General features: G+C 45.3%; 1 protein-coding gene across 1 annotated transcript in view; it reads left to right on the top strand.

The window, feature by feature from the left end:
- Positions 1-3,548: 3,548 nt before the first annotated feature.
- The window catches only part of wnt16 (wingless-type MMTV integration site family, member 16), a gene marked incomplete at both ends in the record, with an annotated part of 31,121 nt that continues 15,543 nt past the window's right edge, over positions 3,549-19,126 (top strand). The window contains 2 exons of the mRNA XM_083654838.1: positions 3,549-3,640; positions 3,894-4,141. Coding sequence (XP_083510964.1) covers positions 3,549-3,640; positions 3,894-4,141 — 340 coding nt within the window. The remainder of the gene's footprint in view (positions 3,641-3,893; positions 4,142-19,126) is intronic.

Below are 19,126 nucleotides of genomic sequence, written 5' to 3'. Positions count from 1 at the left end.
TTCTATTTTGTTTGACAGCACACCTAACATTACCATTCAGTTCATCTGGATTTAATGACATTTTGCCTATGTAGCGATATATCGATTGATTATTGTGATATTGATTTCAACCATATTACCCCTAACACACACATACACACTAGGCTTGCGCGATATCCCAAATTTTGTATCGCGATACTGTCCCCCAAAATATTGCGATATACAATATTATCGCTGATTGAGGGGGAGTGATACGGCCCAAGCCTAACACACACACACACACACACACACACACACACACACACACACACACACACACACACACACACACACACACACACACAGACACAGACAGCATCCAAATGTAGGTTTTTAATCTGTTAGGGGTGAATGTTATTTGCTTTCCACCTTTTTTCTGGTTTCTCCACATGAATGTCAGAATAATTAAAATCTATTCTCTCTACTTACCCCCTTTGAATTCACCATTTTCTAAACCAGCAAAAACTGTGTGTAAATTGAGTCTTTATACATTTTAATAAATGCTTTGCCATTAATGGCCATTCCAGCTCGGTGGTTTCCCTCCAGCAGAAGTGTAAGTCTGCCTGCCATCAGACTGAATTGTCAACTTGTTACACTGCATTTCCATGTTCTAGTCTGTCATTGGCTGAATGTAACGTTACAGTAGTTGTCATTGGCTGAATGTAACGTTACAGTAGTTGTCATTGGCTGAATGTAACATAGCAGTAGGTTGTCATTGGCTGAATGTAACATTGCAGTAGTCTGTCATTGGCTGAATGTAATTTTACAACAGTCTGTCATTGGCTGAATGTAACGTTATACAGTCGTCTGTCATTGGCTGAATGTAATGTTACAGTAGTTGTCATTGGCTGAATGTAACGTAATCCAGTGGGTAGCAGGAGTAAATGTCTTAAAGCAGCGTTGTTTGGATTTCACAGTGGTACTGTAGGCTACTGTTATGCCCGGCCTAGGGGATACCCAGCACAACATAAAAGAAGATGACTCCCCCTTTCCCCTCTCCCAAGGATGACCATGCCACGACAGGTTTTCAGTCCACAGAGTAAGATTTATTTAGATATAGCAGCAGAGAGCATCGGGATGAGCACACTCAAAATAATAAACAAAATCTATATTTAAACCTAAGCTTACCTGTAAAGAAAACCCCCCCAAATAAACAACATGGTGCTTACCTGCTTAACTAATAACAAAAACAGGAGAAAAGTTAACTAAATATAAATCAAAGATTCTCACCCCTACATGCTGCTATAGGACTGTTCACAATTATCATCAAAAGTTCAGTACTTGATACAATTGAGAGCCGCAGGGATGACGTATTTTTGTAGGCTGAATGCGGAAGTCCCGAACTTCCTGGTTCAACACTGTTTCTGTCTATGGGATTTTTGAATGGGTTTTTGGCGTGATGCTTCAAATAAGGTCTCTGGGCAACGCAAGTTTAATCAAACGCGAACCAAGGTTCAGCGGGATAATCTTCACACATGAGGACCACTTTCATGAGTTTTGAAGCGTAAATGCGAGCCCTAGAAGTAAAATGCTCCAGCTAAGCTAATCCAGAACTACACACTGTCGCATAGGCTTCCACGTCACGTCAGCACTCAACCTGGACTGTTGTTGATGTGTGCACTGATTACCCCGGGATGAACGGGCTGAACCAGGTGAGGGAAAGAGAATTTCCGTGTTCGCCCTTTGAAGTGGTGACGTTATTGACGTATATATCCTCGACTCAAAAGTGTAGTCTCATTTAGCCGTTTGCTAGCTAGCCGTCGTTTTAATGGCAAGTAAAAGCTTCAAAACTAGTAAAAGTGGTCCTCGTGTGTGAAGATGATGTTACTAAACACTGGTTCGCGTTTGATTAAGCCAGCGTTGCCCAGAGAGATTATTAGAAGCATCTCGCCAAAAACCCATTCAAAACTCCCATAGGCGAAAACTGTGTTGAACCAGGGCTGTTAGCATCGATGATTTCCGGACTCGTTACTGCGGCTCTCTATGAACAAATTGGTTTAGCTAAACTAACACAACAAGAAGGAAGCAGCTCCTGCCATGACACAGCCGGGTTGGGAGGAGGAAAAAGAGGAGTCAAGAGGCCTGGGCCAGGCTCCTTTTAAGGCCAGTCCCATCAGCCTCCCAACCAATCACCAGCCGCACCTGTAGAAAAGAAAACATGGGAATGGAGTGACAGCTCCACCGGGGGCAGGGAGGGAAAACACATGTCAGCACTTCACAACATGGATACTCTCTTCCCCAATGTGGACTGCCACAGAAATGATCCACACTGGGTCATAACAGCTACTTGCTGTGGTAGCCTATCGATTTTAAACCGTCTCCATAGCGTTTATCTCGTCTATGCCATTGTTGCTAATAATCCGCAGCTCACTTGACTAGGCTACTGGTAGCCTATATGGAATTAAATAATGTCTAAAGACAGAATATTTTGTTAGGCCTAAATTTTTGAGTATATTTTATATTTTTAGATTAAATATAAGGCCAGTATCAGCAGGTCAATATGGGTCTAACAATGGTCTAGTCTAGTAGTTATTTTGCTACTTTTTCTGCCCGTTGTGCTAAAACGTGCCTGGTCTTTACATGTAGAGAACAACTTTAACAACTTTAGTTTAGTTTATTTCGGATCAGAAAATAGACAAATAACTTTTATGCTGCTCGCTCATGACTCTTGTCCCACATGCAGACTTATTCCAATGCCTCCCATTGTGCTTGATCATCCATACAGTGGAAATGGGGAGGTGATATTTATAGGCATCACTATCCATGGATGAAAAAAAGTGAAACCGTTTTGAAAGAGCCAATGAATCAGTCACCTGCTACAAAATAACAGCTGCTCACATTGTTTTAATTGGTCGACACAAAACGTGTATTCAAAGACAACAAGCCCATGTTATCATCTATTCCATTACCAGATTTAGACTGTAATTCTGATGTGAAGTATTTCTATCCACTTGCACCAACAGGCTACTGCAGAGATGGGGACTTGGACTCCATCACACACACAGTGACTTGAGACTTGACCTATGACTCGTCCTCAAAAGACTTAAGACATGGAGATTTTGACTCATGAACAATCTTAACTTATTTGTATTTTTTTGGTACATTAACATTAAAGAAATGTCTACTACTACACCCGTGTTTACCTTCCTTGAGACACATATGGCTGCCGTGAAAAGGGTCTATCGAATTTTCTCCTGCTATATAGGCCTACCGCTCTAATTCTGCCCTTCCAATTAGCGTCCAGGAACCTGACGTCTGCTGAATATGATCCAATCGGGAGCCCGGGAACCTCCGCGCGCACGGACTTGTCGACTCACCCCAGAATAAAAACATTACTTGGATCTTTAGGCCCCTCACAAACTATTAGGCTATCACTCACCCAGGACACCCAGGGAGAGCTCTGAGCCTTCTTCCATTGGAGTTAATATGGCCGCAGAGCCCGCAGGAACACGATTGGAGATTAATTAATTAATTGGCTTCCTGTGTCAGCGGCATGGACAGACAGCGTGCGCAGAGTGGATGAAGCGGCCATGGCGAGAAGGAACCGTGGAGTCCAGCAGATCTGCACTCTCACTCTGCTGCTGCTCTGCCTCTGTCCGCTCTACTGCCGGGCCAGCTGGATGTGAGTATGGCTGAATGGACACTGGATGGACGCCTCGCTTTACTGTTGGCCGTAATAGCACCACGTCGCGCTCTCCAAATGACTTTTGCACAATTCTATTTTTTTTAGATGACCGCTTCGGTCCAAATTCTATTCAAAAATCTGTCCAATTGCTGGTTTCGTGCTTATCAATAGGCCTATCAACATCTTATCAGTTTTTTTAGAGACCCGTTCTCTCTCCTAACTGCCCCGTGCTCTGCTCTGTGTCTCCCAGGTGGTTGGGGATAACGTCGGCGGGAGTAGCGGAGAAGCTGGGCTGCACCGGGCTGCCGCTGAGCACCAGGCAGCGGGAGCTGTGCCGGAGGAGGCCGCTCCTGCTGCCCAGCATCCGCGACGGAGCGCGCCTGGGCATCGCCGAGTGCCAGAGCCAGTTCAAAGCCGAGCGCTGGAACTGCTCCACCGGTCACACACACAGAGCCCAGCCCGGTCCCCAGACCGTGTTCGGCCTAGAGCTGACCAGCGGTGAGGCTGCTTCTTAGATTTTAAATGAATTAACGTATGTGCCCTATATGTCTTTTGTTCAAATGTATATTATAGGCAGCATATAACTTCTCTTCTCTTCTCTTCTCTTCTCTTCTCTTCTCTTCTCTTCTCTTCTCTTCTGTTCTCTTGCGTGATTTACAAGGGGAAAAGCCCATTTCTGACATATTTTGCATTTTCTTTAATTTGTTTCTCACGTTAGGCTATTTATTTATTTATTTAATTATTTATTTAATTAATTATTTATTTATTTAGACATGTTAATGCAGTTTTCAATTAGGCTACATCAGCATTTAATTTAAATTTGATGCCAGGCTATTTTCACCTTCTAAATTTCACACCATTCATTTTTAGCCTAAAAAGGCTATAGATCTGATGTGCATAACTGGTGGACAATGTAGGCTACTAATGTCAATGTAATGCCGTATAGGCTATAATCCATTTCTCGTGGTGATGACAGTGTGTTGTGTGGGCCAGACAGACGCACATCTGCTCCGCTTTCTCCACGGCCAGACAGCCTTGATCAGAGAAATGATCTCCAACCAGCGGGATTGTCCTAATTGCGCAAGCCATATGGACCACATGTAACACAAGGCCCGGTTTCTTTGTTTTACAGATTACAGATCTGGGCCTTCTCTGGCTGTTAAAACAATTGAACTCTGAGGCCAAGTTTAGATGACAACCCTGCATAAAGCGGAAAACTGTTGCTCTGACCTTTGGTTCTAATGTTCCATTTTTCCACTTTGCATGGCTATGCTAAGTTGAGCGTTATCACAGAATTCCACTCTAGAACCAGGTTTCACTTTTTTTTTTTTTCGTTTTCAGTCCCCAATCGCCGTTGTCATGTAAACAGAAGGCCCAAATGCAACAAAAGTTTGCCATTTTATGCAGGGAGTGTTATTGTGTAATAGGCCTAACTCAATCGGTCCTCTATTGAAAAGAAAATAAATATGTGGAGGTAGTTTTGTTTTGGTAAGTTCACAACTTTAAACCAACCATGGTGCAGTTTTAGACAGGCCATAAAATGTCAATTTTTGCCCATGACCATGGAGATGTTTCCTTTATAAAAAAAAGGACAATTCCTCTATCTCTCACTTGCATCAAATTCCATCCTTATGACCCAACAATATTTTGCCAATATTCTATATTTTCAGATGCAAATAGAATACTTCTCTCCATTAGAATGAGATATTGTCTATATCTATAGACAATCTATAGAGATCTATCAAACTTCAATATCAAACTTTCAATGATGTAAAAGGACCTACTGCTATTTTATGATCTGTCATATTTGTCATATTCAATCACATGCTCCAAGCTAATCCTTCACATTAACAGCCTCAAAAATAATTCCAAATTACAGCATATTAATCACCTTATTAATAGTAACAGAAATAACCTTTTTTGTGGTGAAATTATTTATTATGGGATGAATCATATTGTCAGCAGATTTCAACACATAGTGTATACTGGAAATCTACACTAGCAAAAAATAATTAATCAATTGACACTTTTTAGGCTATTTGACTTATAATCGTGCTGTTGATGATCAGCATTTTGATTTGTTTTATATGGATTTGTTTGATATGAGTTTTTGAATACAACAATACAACACTGTATTTTGTGCCTATATATACATTTATTTTGTGCCTTAAAATGTTATCATTTTGATGCCCCCCCCCCCCCCCCCAAAAAAAAAAAGACAAGAATTCAGTGTTTTCTCTAAAACTATGAGGAGGTACGGCCTCCGAAACTGTTTAAACCACTTCACTGAAACCAATACAAATGGAATTCTTTAAGGTCGTTGGATGTGCAAAGGAAAGAGAATGTCAGTGTGGAAGACTACTGCCCAATAATAGGTAAATATCAGGCCTATCAATATATTGATCTAACCCTAATATGTCAGTCATTAGGCCTATGTATAGTGAAAGTATAGCCTAATTGTTTTTCGCTCAAAATATAAAAGATGTGTGTTTATATTAGTGGTTCTTTGCTGTGATGCTTTCTGATGATGATTGGCTTGAGGTCATAGTTCACCCACTCCTGTATAGAACACCGCAGGAATGATTCCGGAAGTATCTGGGTTCGTATAAAGGGAATAGTGAATGGGGATTTAGAATGGGGATTTCACTTAAATGCATCAAATAAGGTCTGTCGTTAACAAAAGTTTTTGGGAGCGCGTATTTGGGTTCAGCAGGATAATCTTCACAAATGTGAATACTTTTATGACTTTTGGAACATAATTGCGTTTTTTAAAATGCCATTTTGACAAAACGCTTCAAAGGCATAAAAGTTATTCACGTTTGTGAAGATTATCCTGCTGAACCCAAATTTGCGCTCCCATAAACTTTTGTTAGCCACAGACCTTATTTGATGCATTTAAGTGAAATCCCCATTCTAAAACCCTAGACCTTTCTCCTGATGAACCAAAATGGCGGCGGTTTCTGGTTAAGCCTACAAAAATACGTCATCCCTGCCATACTCTATTTACCATGCCATCCAGGTGTTTCCTCCCTGCTCTGTGCCATCTCCCCCTGCTGTGATCAGTAGGCTAGTGTTGTAGTGCCTGTCTGTCCACACTCCCACTCTGAAGTCTGTAAGCCGACGCCCCTTTGCTCGGTGGTGGCCACTTTCCCATGGGACTTTGTGTCTGCTGCCCTCACATCTCACCTCTAGTCCTCACACTGTGCATGACAGCAGCTGGCTTTCCATCCAAGTCTGTTTTTACCACGGCGCCCTCTAGTGGAGCCATGGTCATTATGAGCATTTTAGGGTGAGTCAGTCCTGGACACTGGAGAACACTTGCTGAGGTGTCCGCATACATCACAGAGACATCAAATTTGGCCCAATGATAGATATTGGTAACCATTAGTAGCTCCAGAAATATTTCCCCAATAGGCCTGATGGGGGTGCTATAGTTAAAGGTTAAAATTTCACACTTTGAAAGGCCATAACTTCCACACTGTAAGTCAGATTTTCATGAAACTTATTACACATGTTACTCTTACCACGGCACCCTCTAGTTGAGCCATGGTCATAAGGAGGCATTTTAGGGTGAGTCAGTCCTGGACACTTACTGCAGGGCCGCCGCACCCTATATGCAGAGTACGCAGACTGCGTAGGGCATCATGTGCTCTTAACTCATTGAGTGTCAGCCACTTTTGGAAAACGGATGCTCCCAGTGCCAGCCCTTTCAGAGCGTTTTCAGTGATTTCTCGAGGCCCACAGGATATTGTGTGATATTACTATGTAAACACCGAACACGCACAAAGAACGATGAGACTCTATTGTATCATCAGCAAAAAAAAGTTTATTGATATCATTTTCCGTTCTTTAGTTATCAGCCGGAGAAGATAGGTTGATTTCACCAAAAACAGACGTTTCAAACTAGAAGCTGAGATAATGAGCCTTTTGTGAAATGAAGCATTTCAAGCAAATCCCTGACTCTGAAGCTAATATTTTCTGACCTGAAACATCTGAACAGTAATTTCCTTCAATAAAACAGCACCCCCACCCCCCTCAACTGCAAACTCCTCCTCCTGGGAGTGTCTCTGGTGGCTCTGCTCGCTCTGCTGCGTGTGTCAGGCGACAAATCTCTGCATGGAGCTGGGATAAACTCATCCCCACCAACACACAGCTTGCATGCCAGAGCTGGGAGAAACTCACCCCCACACCAACACACAGCCTGCATGCCGGCGGAGCTTGGAGAAACTCATCCCCACACTAACACACAGCCTAACACGCACCCAGCGTCTATTTTCGGAGCGCTCCGTTTTTGTGCGCCGGCTCCCAGCGTGACACCGAAAAGCCAAACTGGACTGCTGAGAATGGTTTGGCCCTTCGGCGTCGGGTGCTGCTTTTCTGGCGGCTAATCGTGTGGAGAAACTATGCAGCAGAGACAGAGGGGCTCAGTTGTGGGAGTGGATTGACTGCTGTTCGCAGCTAATGTTAGCTCCAGCCAGAGCAATCTATACGGCTCTGGCTCCAGCATCGGTTTCCGTTTCATCACGGGGCTTCTTCTGCTGTTTTTCCTCACCTTTCTCTAATCTGGAGAGCACTGTCGCCACCTAATGGGTCCGTAAAATAGCTTCTACACATTCGACATCCCCCATACTTTTACAGGAGATGCATCAGGCTTTGATCCACGTCCCACCGTCAAAAAACACAATTGACGACAATCGTCGTCATTGGCACTCTACGTTACTATTTGAATTGACGACGATTGTCGTCATTGGCACTCAATGAGTTAAGGGCCTGCAAAAAAAAAAAGAAAAAAAAAATTGTGCCCGCAGTCAGGCCACTCACTGAACAGCAGGCCAGGCACCGCCTATTGGTTTACTAGTGGCTTTATTACTTTATTCAGGGTTAAAGTGGGTGCATCTCATTGTAAAATTGGACTCGGCCCAAATTGGGCTTCAAACGGCCCAAATTGGGCTTCAAACGGCCCAATCTGGCTTCAACCGGCCCAAATCTGGCTTCAACTGGCCCAAATCTGGCTTCAAACGACCCAAATCGGGCTTCAAACGGCACAAATCTGGCTTCAAATGGCCCAAATTGGGCTTCAAACGGCCCAAATTTTTCGCCCTTCGGACGCCGGCACGCACGTTGACCCGTATCGGCCTGGCCTGCTTGCTATCTAATGCCCGGCCTGAATTATGATCCCAGTCCGCCCCTGCTTGCATGTACAGTTTAACAATCGCTTGTTTGCTGATGTACTGGCGCTATTAATCACTGGTTAGGAATGATGTCATCAACATGGGGTGTCGAGTCAGGACACGGAATCGGGTATTTCTTTGAGGGTTTTTATATAAAGATATGGAGATACACAGGCACAGGTATTTTCTTCTGTCCTCTCAATGTTCTAGATGTGTGTGGTCTAAACCGCAATAAACAGTGAATAGAACGTAGAGTTAGACTGTACTGCTACATTATAGGCTATAAGCATCCTACTACAATTAGCATCACAGGTTTAGGCAAATGCTTAATTACTATAAACAATTCAAGTTCAAGTTCAAGTTCAAGTTCTTTATTAGTGTCCCGAAAGGGCAAATTGGTTTACAGCAGGCAGTAGTGCAGGCAAACAAAACAACAACAGACATGTGACTGACAACATAGCATGGGACAACCTAACTTGAGCAAATCTGGTGCAAACGATAAAAGGAAAAATTAAACGAAATTATCAGCAAAGTCAACGGGACAAATACTGACATTAAAATGCAACCAACTCTGGTGGATGAATAGGACATCCTCACAGAGACAAGAAGTAAACAATAAAAGTGCCATCTTAAATAAAAATAAAAATCATAAAATCATAGAATCATAAAATCATAAAATCATAAAAGTGCCATCATAAAGTGCCAGTGCAAGTGTCAGTATAGCCCTTTTCCCACATGCGCTTTGTACCGCAAAATGACCGGTACGTGGTCTGCCTGCATGTGAGAAAGGCGCCGTGCCGGTATAAGCGCGACCCCGTCGTCGCGGAGATTTCACCACTTTCCAGCCTGTCAGAAGAGCGGTATGCGCTTTAGCGGATACTAGTGAGAAACGGGTGCAGTCATTTTCCGCGACACTCTCATGGGCGAGGTGTACACACGTTGCTTAATGTTCCAGCGGGCATAATCTAATCATTCGCGCACATTAAAGCAAACTGTCGAAATGATCTTGTGATAATAAGAGCAGTAGCCTATGTCAGCTTCATGTGTGGGTGTGCTGTCCTGATTTTCCCCTCTCCTCTCTGCTCGCTCTCTGGCCACAGTCCGTCCTCCTCCTTCAGTCACAGCCCGACAGGGCAAATGCATGAAGCGAAAGTGGAAGTATTTTGCTTACGTTGCCGACAGCGAAGGCAAGCCCGGACACATCAAATGAAGCCAGTCTGTAAAAAGTGCTTCAACGCGATGCAGGTGAACGGATAAACAAGCAAACTTATTTCACCATTCAGAGTTTTGCCGACACGTCACTCCCCCACTCGCTCTGCAGTGCCGCCCCCCCCCCACCCCCCCCCCCCCCACATACAGGCAATTTCGCTGATAGATTCCCACATGCGCGAGCCGAAGTGTGAAGGGAAATGTCCGATATTGACTTACAGGTAATTTTCCGGTACGCATGTGGGAAAAGGGCTTATCAGTAATAGGATATAAACCCACTAACAGCTGGATAAACAAAGAAAAGTATAGCTAAAATAACCAACATAAATTATCTGCATATGTTAGCTACATGCTACGTTGCTAGCAAATCAGTAGGCTATACAGATTATTATTGCTACTAACATAGGGTGACCAGACGTCCCCGATTTTCGGGGACAGTCCCCGATTTCGGTGCTCTGTCCCCGGCTGGAGCTGTCCCCGAAAATGTCCCCGATTTTGGCCACAAAGTCAAATAATAATACTGGCAAGAAACTCGATAACAGAGCATTTGCGGCACCACAAAAGCCTGTCGTTGTGCACGTTGTGCAAAGTGCTGCCTGTGTGTGACAGAGTAGATCACAGAGTAGATGTTCTCCCTCTGCCCGTGCCGTGGTTTTCCCAGGACCCAGCCGCCCGCAACCGAAGCCCCAGAGGTGGCGAACGAGAGGCGGTGTCTGCTTGTTGCTTTTGCTACCGTCCTTGTTTACCGGACCCCATTCAGCGGGTTATCCATCCCAGTTGTTTTGAATAGTTAAAAGTACAGTAAAACTATCTGGTAAGTGAGTGCAGTAACTAACTCAAAACGTTTTTGCAGAGAAGTCAGTAACGTTTTTATCTACACCAAACTCCATTGAAAAAAATGTCAATTTTGAACATGATTGGCATGGATCATTGTTATCTAGTCATTAGCCTACTGTTCCCTAAATTGGCCTTCAGCCATCAAAACTTTGATAACCCCTGGTTTAAATTAACACAATAGGTCATATTTATATCTAGATTACAATTTTAATCATTAAAATTGCCTTTTAGTATTAACATGATTTTTTTAATTATTTTGTCAGCATTTAATATTAAATTAGCAGTTAATATGGTCATGTGGCCATTGAATACTTGAAACTGGTGAGCGACACCCTAAACTCAAGGAAAGTGTTTACTGAGGTAATAAATCACCACTGTAATGTTTTTGTTTTGTGGAAATAAATTATCCACCAGTTGGTGAGGTCAAAGAGAGAAGTTGTCCCTCTCTATGTTCCTGCCACTCTACACAATACACCAGTAGCCTATTTCCCATGAATTACCTAGGCTGTCTAATTTGTGGTAAAATGTGCCAGATAACTAGTAACCATTGTAAACTGCTTCTTTTTCAATTGTTTCAAAATCACAAAGTTCTTCATAGATCTAGCCTCTTACTTTTGCTCTCAAAGTGCACCAGATTTATGCATTTTACTGTAAAATGTACACAATTTTCTAAAAGCTGGGCCCCCCTAGCAGACTACAAAATGTCCCCGATTTTCATTTGAGAAATCTGGTCACCTTATACTAACATATTGTCAATGATTCGAACTAAACATCTGTGACCACAAGGAAAGCAAACTTACTGTAATTCAAAAACGCACACAGACACAGGAAAGGATTATAATCACAGGAGGGACTTTTAGCTACCAAATACAGCTAGGACACGTTCTTATATTGTTACTAGGCCGCCATCTTACGGAACATGACTGCCGTCCTTATTACCGGAAGCGGAACTAAGCGTTGCCTAGCAACAAGTATCGACAACAAACCAACGTCTCTACTCTTCAGCGCGCTGCGCACGGACCGTCACTCTGATCCTTCTGCACAGCCGCCCCCTGATTCGCCGTGCGAATCAGCTCCTTGAAGGCTCAATGTCCACCGGGGCCGTGGTTGGAGTATCCTCTGGGATGGCTGGTAGCTCGATAAGTTTGGCCACTGGTCTGGTGTAGGTCCTGTCGTCCACTCGAACCTCAGCAGTCCTCACTTTCCCGTCCAAGCTGGTGATGGTCTTCGTGACCCTTCCCACAGGCCACAGCGCTCGCGGTAACTGCTGATCGATCACCATGACCACCGTACCAGTAGTGAGGTTTCCTGTATCCTTCACCCACTTTTGTCTTTGCTGCAGGGAGGGCAAGTAGTACCTCAAGAAGTGGGTCCAGAACTGGTCTGCAAGCACTTGACTATGCTGCCATCTCTTCCGACTGAGGATCTCGGACTCCGGATAAACCACTTGGGGGAGAGGAGTCGGGCCGCCCCATGAGGAGGTAGTTGGGGGTTACTGGGTCCACGTCTGCTACATCCGTAGACACATAGCCTATCGGCTTGGAATTCAAAATTCCCTCTACCTCGATGAGGACCGTCTGTAGAACTTCTTCGCTCACTGTCTGTGCTCCCAAGGTCACATATAACGCTGCTTTGATGGACCTGACTTCTCGCTCCCAAGTCCCACCAAAGTGTGGCTCATTGGGAGGGTTAAACTGGAAGCGGATCTGGTGCTTCGCCAGCTGGGTCTTTAACTCTTCACTCATGGACTGGAAGCTTGCTCGGAGCTCGGACTCCCCTCCCCGGAAGTTGGTCCCTTGGTCGGAAAGAAGCTCAAAGGGAGTTCCTCGTCGAGCCACGAACCTTCTGAGCGACATGAGGAATGAACTAGTGTCCATGTTGTGTAGCACATCCAGGTGGACACACCTTGTGGTCATACACTTAAACACAATGCCCCATCTCTTTTCTGTGACCCGACCTCGCTTAATCCGGAACGGTCCGAAGCAATCCACTCCGGTGGAATAGAATGGAGGCTTCATGAGGTGGAGACGGCACGGGGGCAAATCTTCCATCTTGGGTATGGTTGGCTTTGCTCTCCATTTCTGGCACTCTGAGCAGGATCTCTGATGACGACGCACGGCTTCACGGCCCTGAAGGATCCAAAACTTGCGGCGGAGTTCTGCAAAGACTCTCTCCGCGCCGGGATGGAGCAGCTTGTCGTCATATTGCCGTATGATGAGCTTGGTGACAGTGTGTCTCGGTTCCAGGACGATTGGATGCACAACATCTTCCTCCAGGTTGGTAGAGCGGCGTAACCTACCGCCTACACGGACGAGGTCTTTGGAGACATCGTACTCTGGGGCGAGTGTTACAAGCCGACTGCCATATGGGACCGCTTTCCCTGCTTGTAAGCACTTAATCTCTTCTGGAAAGCTATCACGTTGCGCTTTCTGTAGGATTCGGAGTTCAGCTTCTGAGTAGTCATCCGCACTGAGGGCTCTTGACTGGGAGGCCGCCCCGTGCAGTGACCTACTAGTCGCCTCGAGAAGGTCTTCGAAGGTGGAGTATTTCTCGGCAGGTGGGATCTCAGGAACGGAGATGGTCGATGTGAGACCACAGAACGAAGACTTCTTTGCCTCTGTCTCATCTGGAATGTCATCGAAAACTGGCGAGGTTGGCCAGCTGCCGGGTGTCTGCTGAAGGAAGGCGGGACCATGACTGAACTGGTTCGGCTTGGCTAGGTCAGACAGAGTCATCCCCCTGGTGACAGCATCTGCAGGGTTGTTGTGTGTATCCACATACCTCCATGACCGGTGGTCGGTCAGCTCTTGAATCTCGGATACACGGTTCCCCACAAACACCTTGTACCTGCAGGACTCAGAACGTATCCAGGTGAGGACCGTGGTGGAGTCAGACCACAGCACTGTCTCTTTCAGCTCAAGGGTGAGCTCTTTCTGTATTACCTGGGCGAGCTGAGCTCCCGTCAGAGCGGCACAAAGCTCCAAGCGCGGTATCGACTGCTGCTTTTTCGGTGCCACCCGTGAGCGGGCTAGCACGAAGGCCACATGGACTTGGCCTTGGGAATCTTCACCGCGTAGGTATGCGACTGACCCATAGGCAGACTCCGACGCATCACAAAAGACGTGAAGATCGAGGGTGATGGCACCTGCTTCAAAGCCAGGTGGAAAGTAGCTCCGGGAGAGGCTGACTGCTGGGAGCTTAGGGAGCTCTTCTTCCCAGGTGTTCCACGCTTGCAAAAGGTCGGCGGGTAGATGTGGGTCGTCCCAGTCGTGGTCCTTGGCCCACAGTCTCTGGACCAAAACCTTGGCTCTTGTGGTGAAGGGCAAGATATAACCTAGGGGGTCATACTGGCTTGCTAGTATCTTATAGATATTTCGCATGGTAGTCTGATTTGGGGCTACCGGGCGGTGCTTGTAGTGGAGCGTATCCTCCTTGGGGTGCCAACTGAGACCTAGCGTCATCTCCTGAGGTTCCCCTGGGGTCTGGGAAACCCACCTTTCGCTGCTGTCAGACCTAGCCTCTTTAGGTAGGTGTCGGATCACTTCTGGCTGGTTGCTGGCCCACTGGCGGATCTCAAAACCACCTCTCGCCAGGAGGGCTCTCAGCTTTGTAACTAGGCTCCTTGCTTCATCTTCAGTGGGGAGACTTTGTAAGCAGTTACAGTATCTACGTAGAAGCACTGTTCCACGCTGTGACGAACGTCCTCTCCTGGTTGGCTGGAATCTGTGACATGTTTCTGCAGCGTAAAGATCGCGCAACAGGGGCTACATGTAGTCCCGAAGGGCAGGACCTCCCACTGGTATACTGAGGGTGGTTCATCGGGTTTCAGGTCCCTCCAAAGAAATCTCAGCAGGGGCTTGTCTCTGTCCAACAGGCGAATCTGATGGAACATTGATTTAATATCTCCACTAGGGCTGCACGATATTGGAAAAAACTGACATTGCGATATTCATTGAATATCACATTGAATCACATTGAGAACACATTTTGAGTCCAACAGAGCAACTTTGCTGTGCTGTTACTTGTCTATCTGCTAAATATTCCTGCTAGAATTACTGGTGAGTGTTTTAGTTTGGTTTTTTACTTTGACTAGCTTGTGGTTTTAAAAAAGTAGTGCTAGACTCCTATCTGCCTATATTGTGGGCCATTCAATCACAGCTGAGTGTGATCAGGTGATCAGGTGAGCTGTGAAACTATCGGCTGATTGCAGAGGGCGGGGCATAGAAACTCCCTGGCTTTAAAAAGGCATCCAGCTGGCTTGTCTCAGTTAGAACACATTTTGAGTCCAACTGAGCAACTTTGCTGTGCTGTTACTTGTCTATCTGCTAAATATTCCTGCTAGAATTACTGGTGAGTGTTTTAGTTTGGTTTTTTACTTTGACTAGCTTGTGGTTTTAAAAAAGTAGTGCTAGACTCCTATCTGCCTATATTGTGGGCCATTCAATCACAGCTGAGTGTGATCAGGTGATCAGGTGAGCTGTGAAACTATCGGCTGATTGCAGAGGGCGGGGCATAGAAACTCCCTGGCTTTAAAAAGGCATCCAGCTGGCTTGTCTCAGTTAGAACACATTTTGAGTCCAACTGAGCAACTTTGCTGTGCTGTTACTTGTCTATCTGCTAAATATTCCTGCTAGAATTACTGGTGAGTGTTTTAGTTTGGTTTTTTACTTTGACTAGCTTGTGGTTTTAAAAAAGTAGTGCTAGACTCCTATCTGCCTATATTGTGGGCCATTCAATCACAGCTGAGTGTGATCAGGTGATCAGGTGAGCTGTGAAACTATCGGCTGATTGCAGAGGGCGGGGCATAGAAACTCCCTGGCTTTAAAAAGGCATCCAGCTGGCTTGTCTCAGTTAGAACACATTTTGAGTCCAACTGAGCAACTTTGCTGTGCTGTTACTTGTCTATCTGCTAAATATTCCTGCTAGAATTACTGGTGAGTGTTTTAGTTTGGTTTTTTACTTTGACTAGCTTGTGGTTTTAAAAAAGTAGTGCTAGACTCCTATCTGCCTATATTGTGGGCCATTCAATCACAGCTGAGTGTGATCAGGTGATCAGGTGAGCTGTGAAACTATCGGCTGATTGCAGAGGGCGGGGCATAGAAACTCCCTGGCTTTAAAAAGGCATCCAGCTGGCTTGTCTCAGTTAGAACACATTTTGAGTCCAACTGAGCAACTTTGCTGTGCTGTTACTTGTCTATCTGCTAAATATTCCTGCTAGAATTACTGGTGAGTGTTTTAGTTTGGTTTTTTACTTTGACTAGCTTGTGGTTTTAAAAAAGTAGTGCTAGACTCCTATCTGCCTATATTGTGGGCCATTCAATCACAGCTGAGTGTGATCAGGTGATCAGGTGAGCTGTGAAACTATCGGCTGATTGCAGAGGGCGGGGCATAGAAACTCCCTGGCTTTAAAAAGGCATCCAGCTGGCTTGTCTCAGTTAGAACACATTTTGAGTCCAACTGAGCAACTTTGCTGTGCTGTTACTTGTCTATCTGCTAAATATTCCTGCTAGAATTACTGGTGAGTGTTTTAGTTTGGTTTTTTACTTTGACTAGCTTGTGGTTTTAAAAAAGTAGTGCTAGACTCCTATCTGCCTATATTGTGGGCCATTCAATCACAGCTGAGTGTGATCAGGTGATCAGGTGAGCTGTGAAACTATCGGCTGATTGCAGAGGGCGGGGCATAGAAACTCCCTGGCTTTAAAAAGGCATCCAGCTGGCTTGTCTCAGTTAGAACACATTTTGAGTCCAACTGAGCAACTTTGCTGTGCTGTTACTTGTCTATCTGCTAAATATTCCTGCTAGAATTACTGGTGAGTGTTTTAGTTTGGTTTTTTACTTTGACTAGCTTGTGGTTTTAAAAAAGTAGTGCTAGACTCCTATCTGCCTATATTGTGGGCCATTCAATCACAGCTGAGTGTGATCAGGTGATCAGGTGAGCTGTGAAACTATCGGCTGATTGCAGAGGGCGGGGCATAGAAACTCCCTGGCTTTAAAAAGGCATCCAGCTGGCTTGTCTCAGTTAGAACACATTTTGAGTCCAACTGAGCAACTTTGCTGTGCTGTTACTTGTCTATCTGCTAAATATTCCTGCTAGAATTACTGGTGAGTGTTTTAGTTTGGTTTTTTACTTTGACTAGCTTGTGGTTTTAAAAAAGTAGTGCTAGACTCCTATCTGCCTATATTGTGGGCCATTCAATCACAGCTGAGTGTGATCAGGTGAGCTGTGAAACTATCGGCTGATTGCAGAGGGCGGGGCATAGAAACTCCCTGGCTTTAAAAAGGCATCCAGCTGGCTTGTCTCAGTTAGAACACATTTTGAGTCCAACTGAGCAACTTTGCTGTGCTGTTACTTGTCTATCTGCTAAATATTCCTGCTAGAATTACTGGTGAGTGTTTTAGTTTGGTTTTTTACTTTGACTAGCTTGTGGTTTTAAAAAAGTAGTGCTAGACTCCTATCTGCCTATATTGTGGGCCATTCAATCACAGCTGAGTGTGATCAGGTGATCAGGTGAGCTGTGAAACTATCGGCTGATTGCAGAGGGCGGGGCATAGAAACTCCCTGGCTTTAAAAAGGCATCCAGCTGGCTTGTCTCAGTTAGAACACATTTTGAGTCCAACTGAGCAACTTTGCTGTGCTGTTACTTGTCTATCTGCTAAATATTCCTGCTAGAATTACTGGTGAGTGTTTTAGTTTGGTTTTTTACTTTGACTAGCTTGTGGTTTTAAAAAAGTAGTGCTAGACTCCTATCTGCCTATATTGTGGGCCATTCAATCACAGCTGAGTGTGATCAGGTGATCAGGTGAGCTGTGAAACTATCGGCTGATTGCAGAGGGCGGGGCATAGAAACTCCCTGGCTTTAAAAAGGCATCCAGCTGGCTTGTCTCAGTTAGAACACATTTTGAGTCCAACTGAGCAACTTTGCTGTGCTGTTACTTGTCTATCTGCTAAATATTCCTGCTAGAATTACTGGTGAGTGTTTTAGTTTGGTTTTTTACTTTGACTAGCTTGTGGTTTTAAAAAAGTAGTGCTAGACTCCTATCTGCCTATATTGTGGGCCATTCAATCACAGCTGAGTGTGATCAGGTGAGCTGTGAAACTATCGGCTGATTGCAGAGGGCGGGGCATAGAACCCTGTAGATGTAGTATATCTTAGCATAGTCAGTCTACAGCGGCAGCTGTAAGCGGCACTAACCCTCGTGGCACTAAGACTCCGGAACAAAGACGGAGGGAGTCTTTCTGCGGGAGTCCGTCGCAGGGAGGCCAGAGCACTGGCTTTTTCTACTTCTCTTATTCTCACTTCTTATTATAACTATTCCTCTTCCTAACTATGTGTTTTCTCCCCATCCCTGTTGTAGCTTCAACCCACAGACGCCGTAGACACGGCAGCTTCAGGTGTAGTATCCCTGGTAATCTTTCCTACCCTAAACGCACAACTACTTCTTTTACCATTGCCGGAGGTCTCTGGAACTGTCAGTCGGCGGTTAAGAAAACTGAGACCATCTCGGCTCATGCTCTATCTCAAACCCTCCACTTCCTAGCTCTCACAGAGACCTGGATCATCCCAGAAAACACTGCTACTCCTGCAGCCCTCTCTGCTGCGTACTCCTTTTCCCACACACCCAGGCCCTCCGGCCGTGGTGGAGGCACTGGTCTCCTCATCTCTCCCAAATGGACCTACACTGTCACCTCTCTCTCTCATCTGTCTATCTCATCTTTTGAGTCCCATGCAGTTGCCGTATCCCTACCCATCAAACTCAACATTGTGGTAATCTACCGCCCGCCTGGTCCACTAGGCGACTTTCTGGACGAGCTGGACACCCTTCTCTCTTTCGTTCCTGAGGATGGTACTCCACTCATCCTGCTGGGTGATTTCAACATCCAGCCAGTAACCTTAAATTCTCTCCCTTTCCTTAACTTCTTCTCATCCTTTGACCTCTACCTCTCTCAATCTCCTCCTACTCACAAAGCAGGAAATGTGCTTGACCTGGTCTTCACCAGATCCTGCTCCACCTTTAACCTCACTGTGACCCCTCTTCCTGTATCTGACCACCACTTTATCACCTTCTCTCTTCCCATCCCCATCCCCTCCTCCCTCCCATCACCCCCTCACTCTATCACCACCCGACGCCACCTAAAAACTCTCTCACCTGACTCCCTCTCTTCTACCGTCCTCTCCTTGCTTCCCTCAGCCGAGCAGTTTGCTCTCCTGTCCGCTGACAAGGCTTCCACCACTCTTCTATCCTCTCTCTCCTCTGCTCTTGATTC

The sequence above is a fragment of the Poromitra crassiceps genome (genome assembly GCF_964638095.1).
Source record: "Poromitra crassiceps genome assembly, chromosome: 2".
NCBI classification, from domain to species: Eukaryota; Metazoa; Chordata; class Actinopteri; order Beryciformes; family Melamphaidae; genus Poromitra; species Poromitra crassiceps.
The sequence above is the reverse complement of the archived record's forward strand: the minus strand, read 5'-3'. Positions and strand labels throughout refer to the sequence as shown.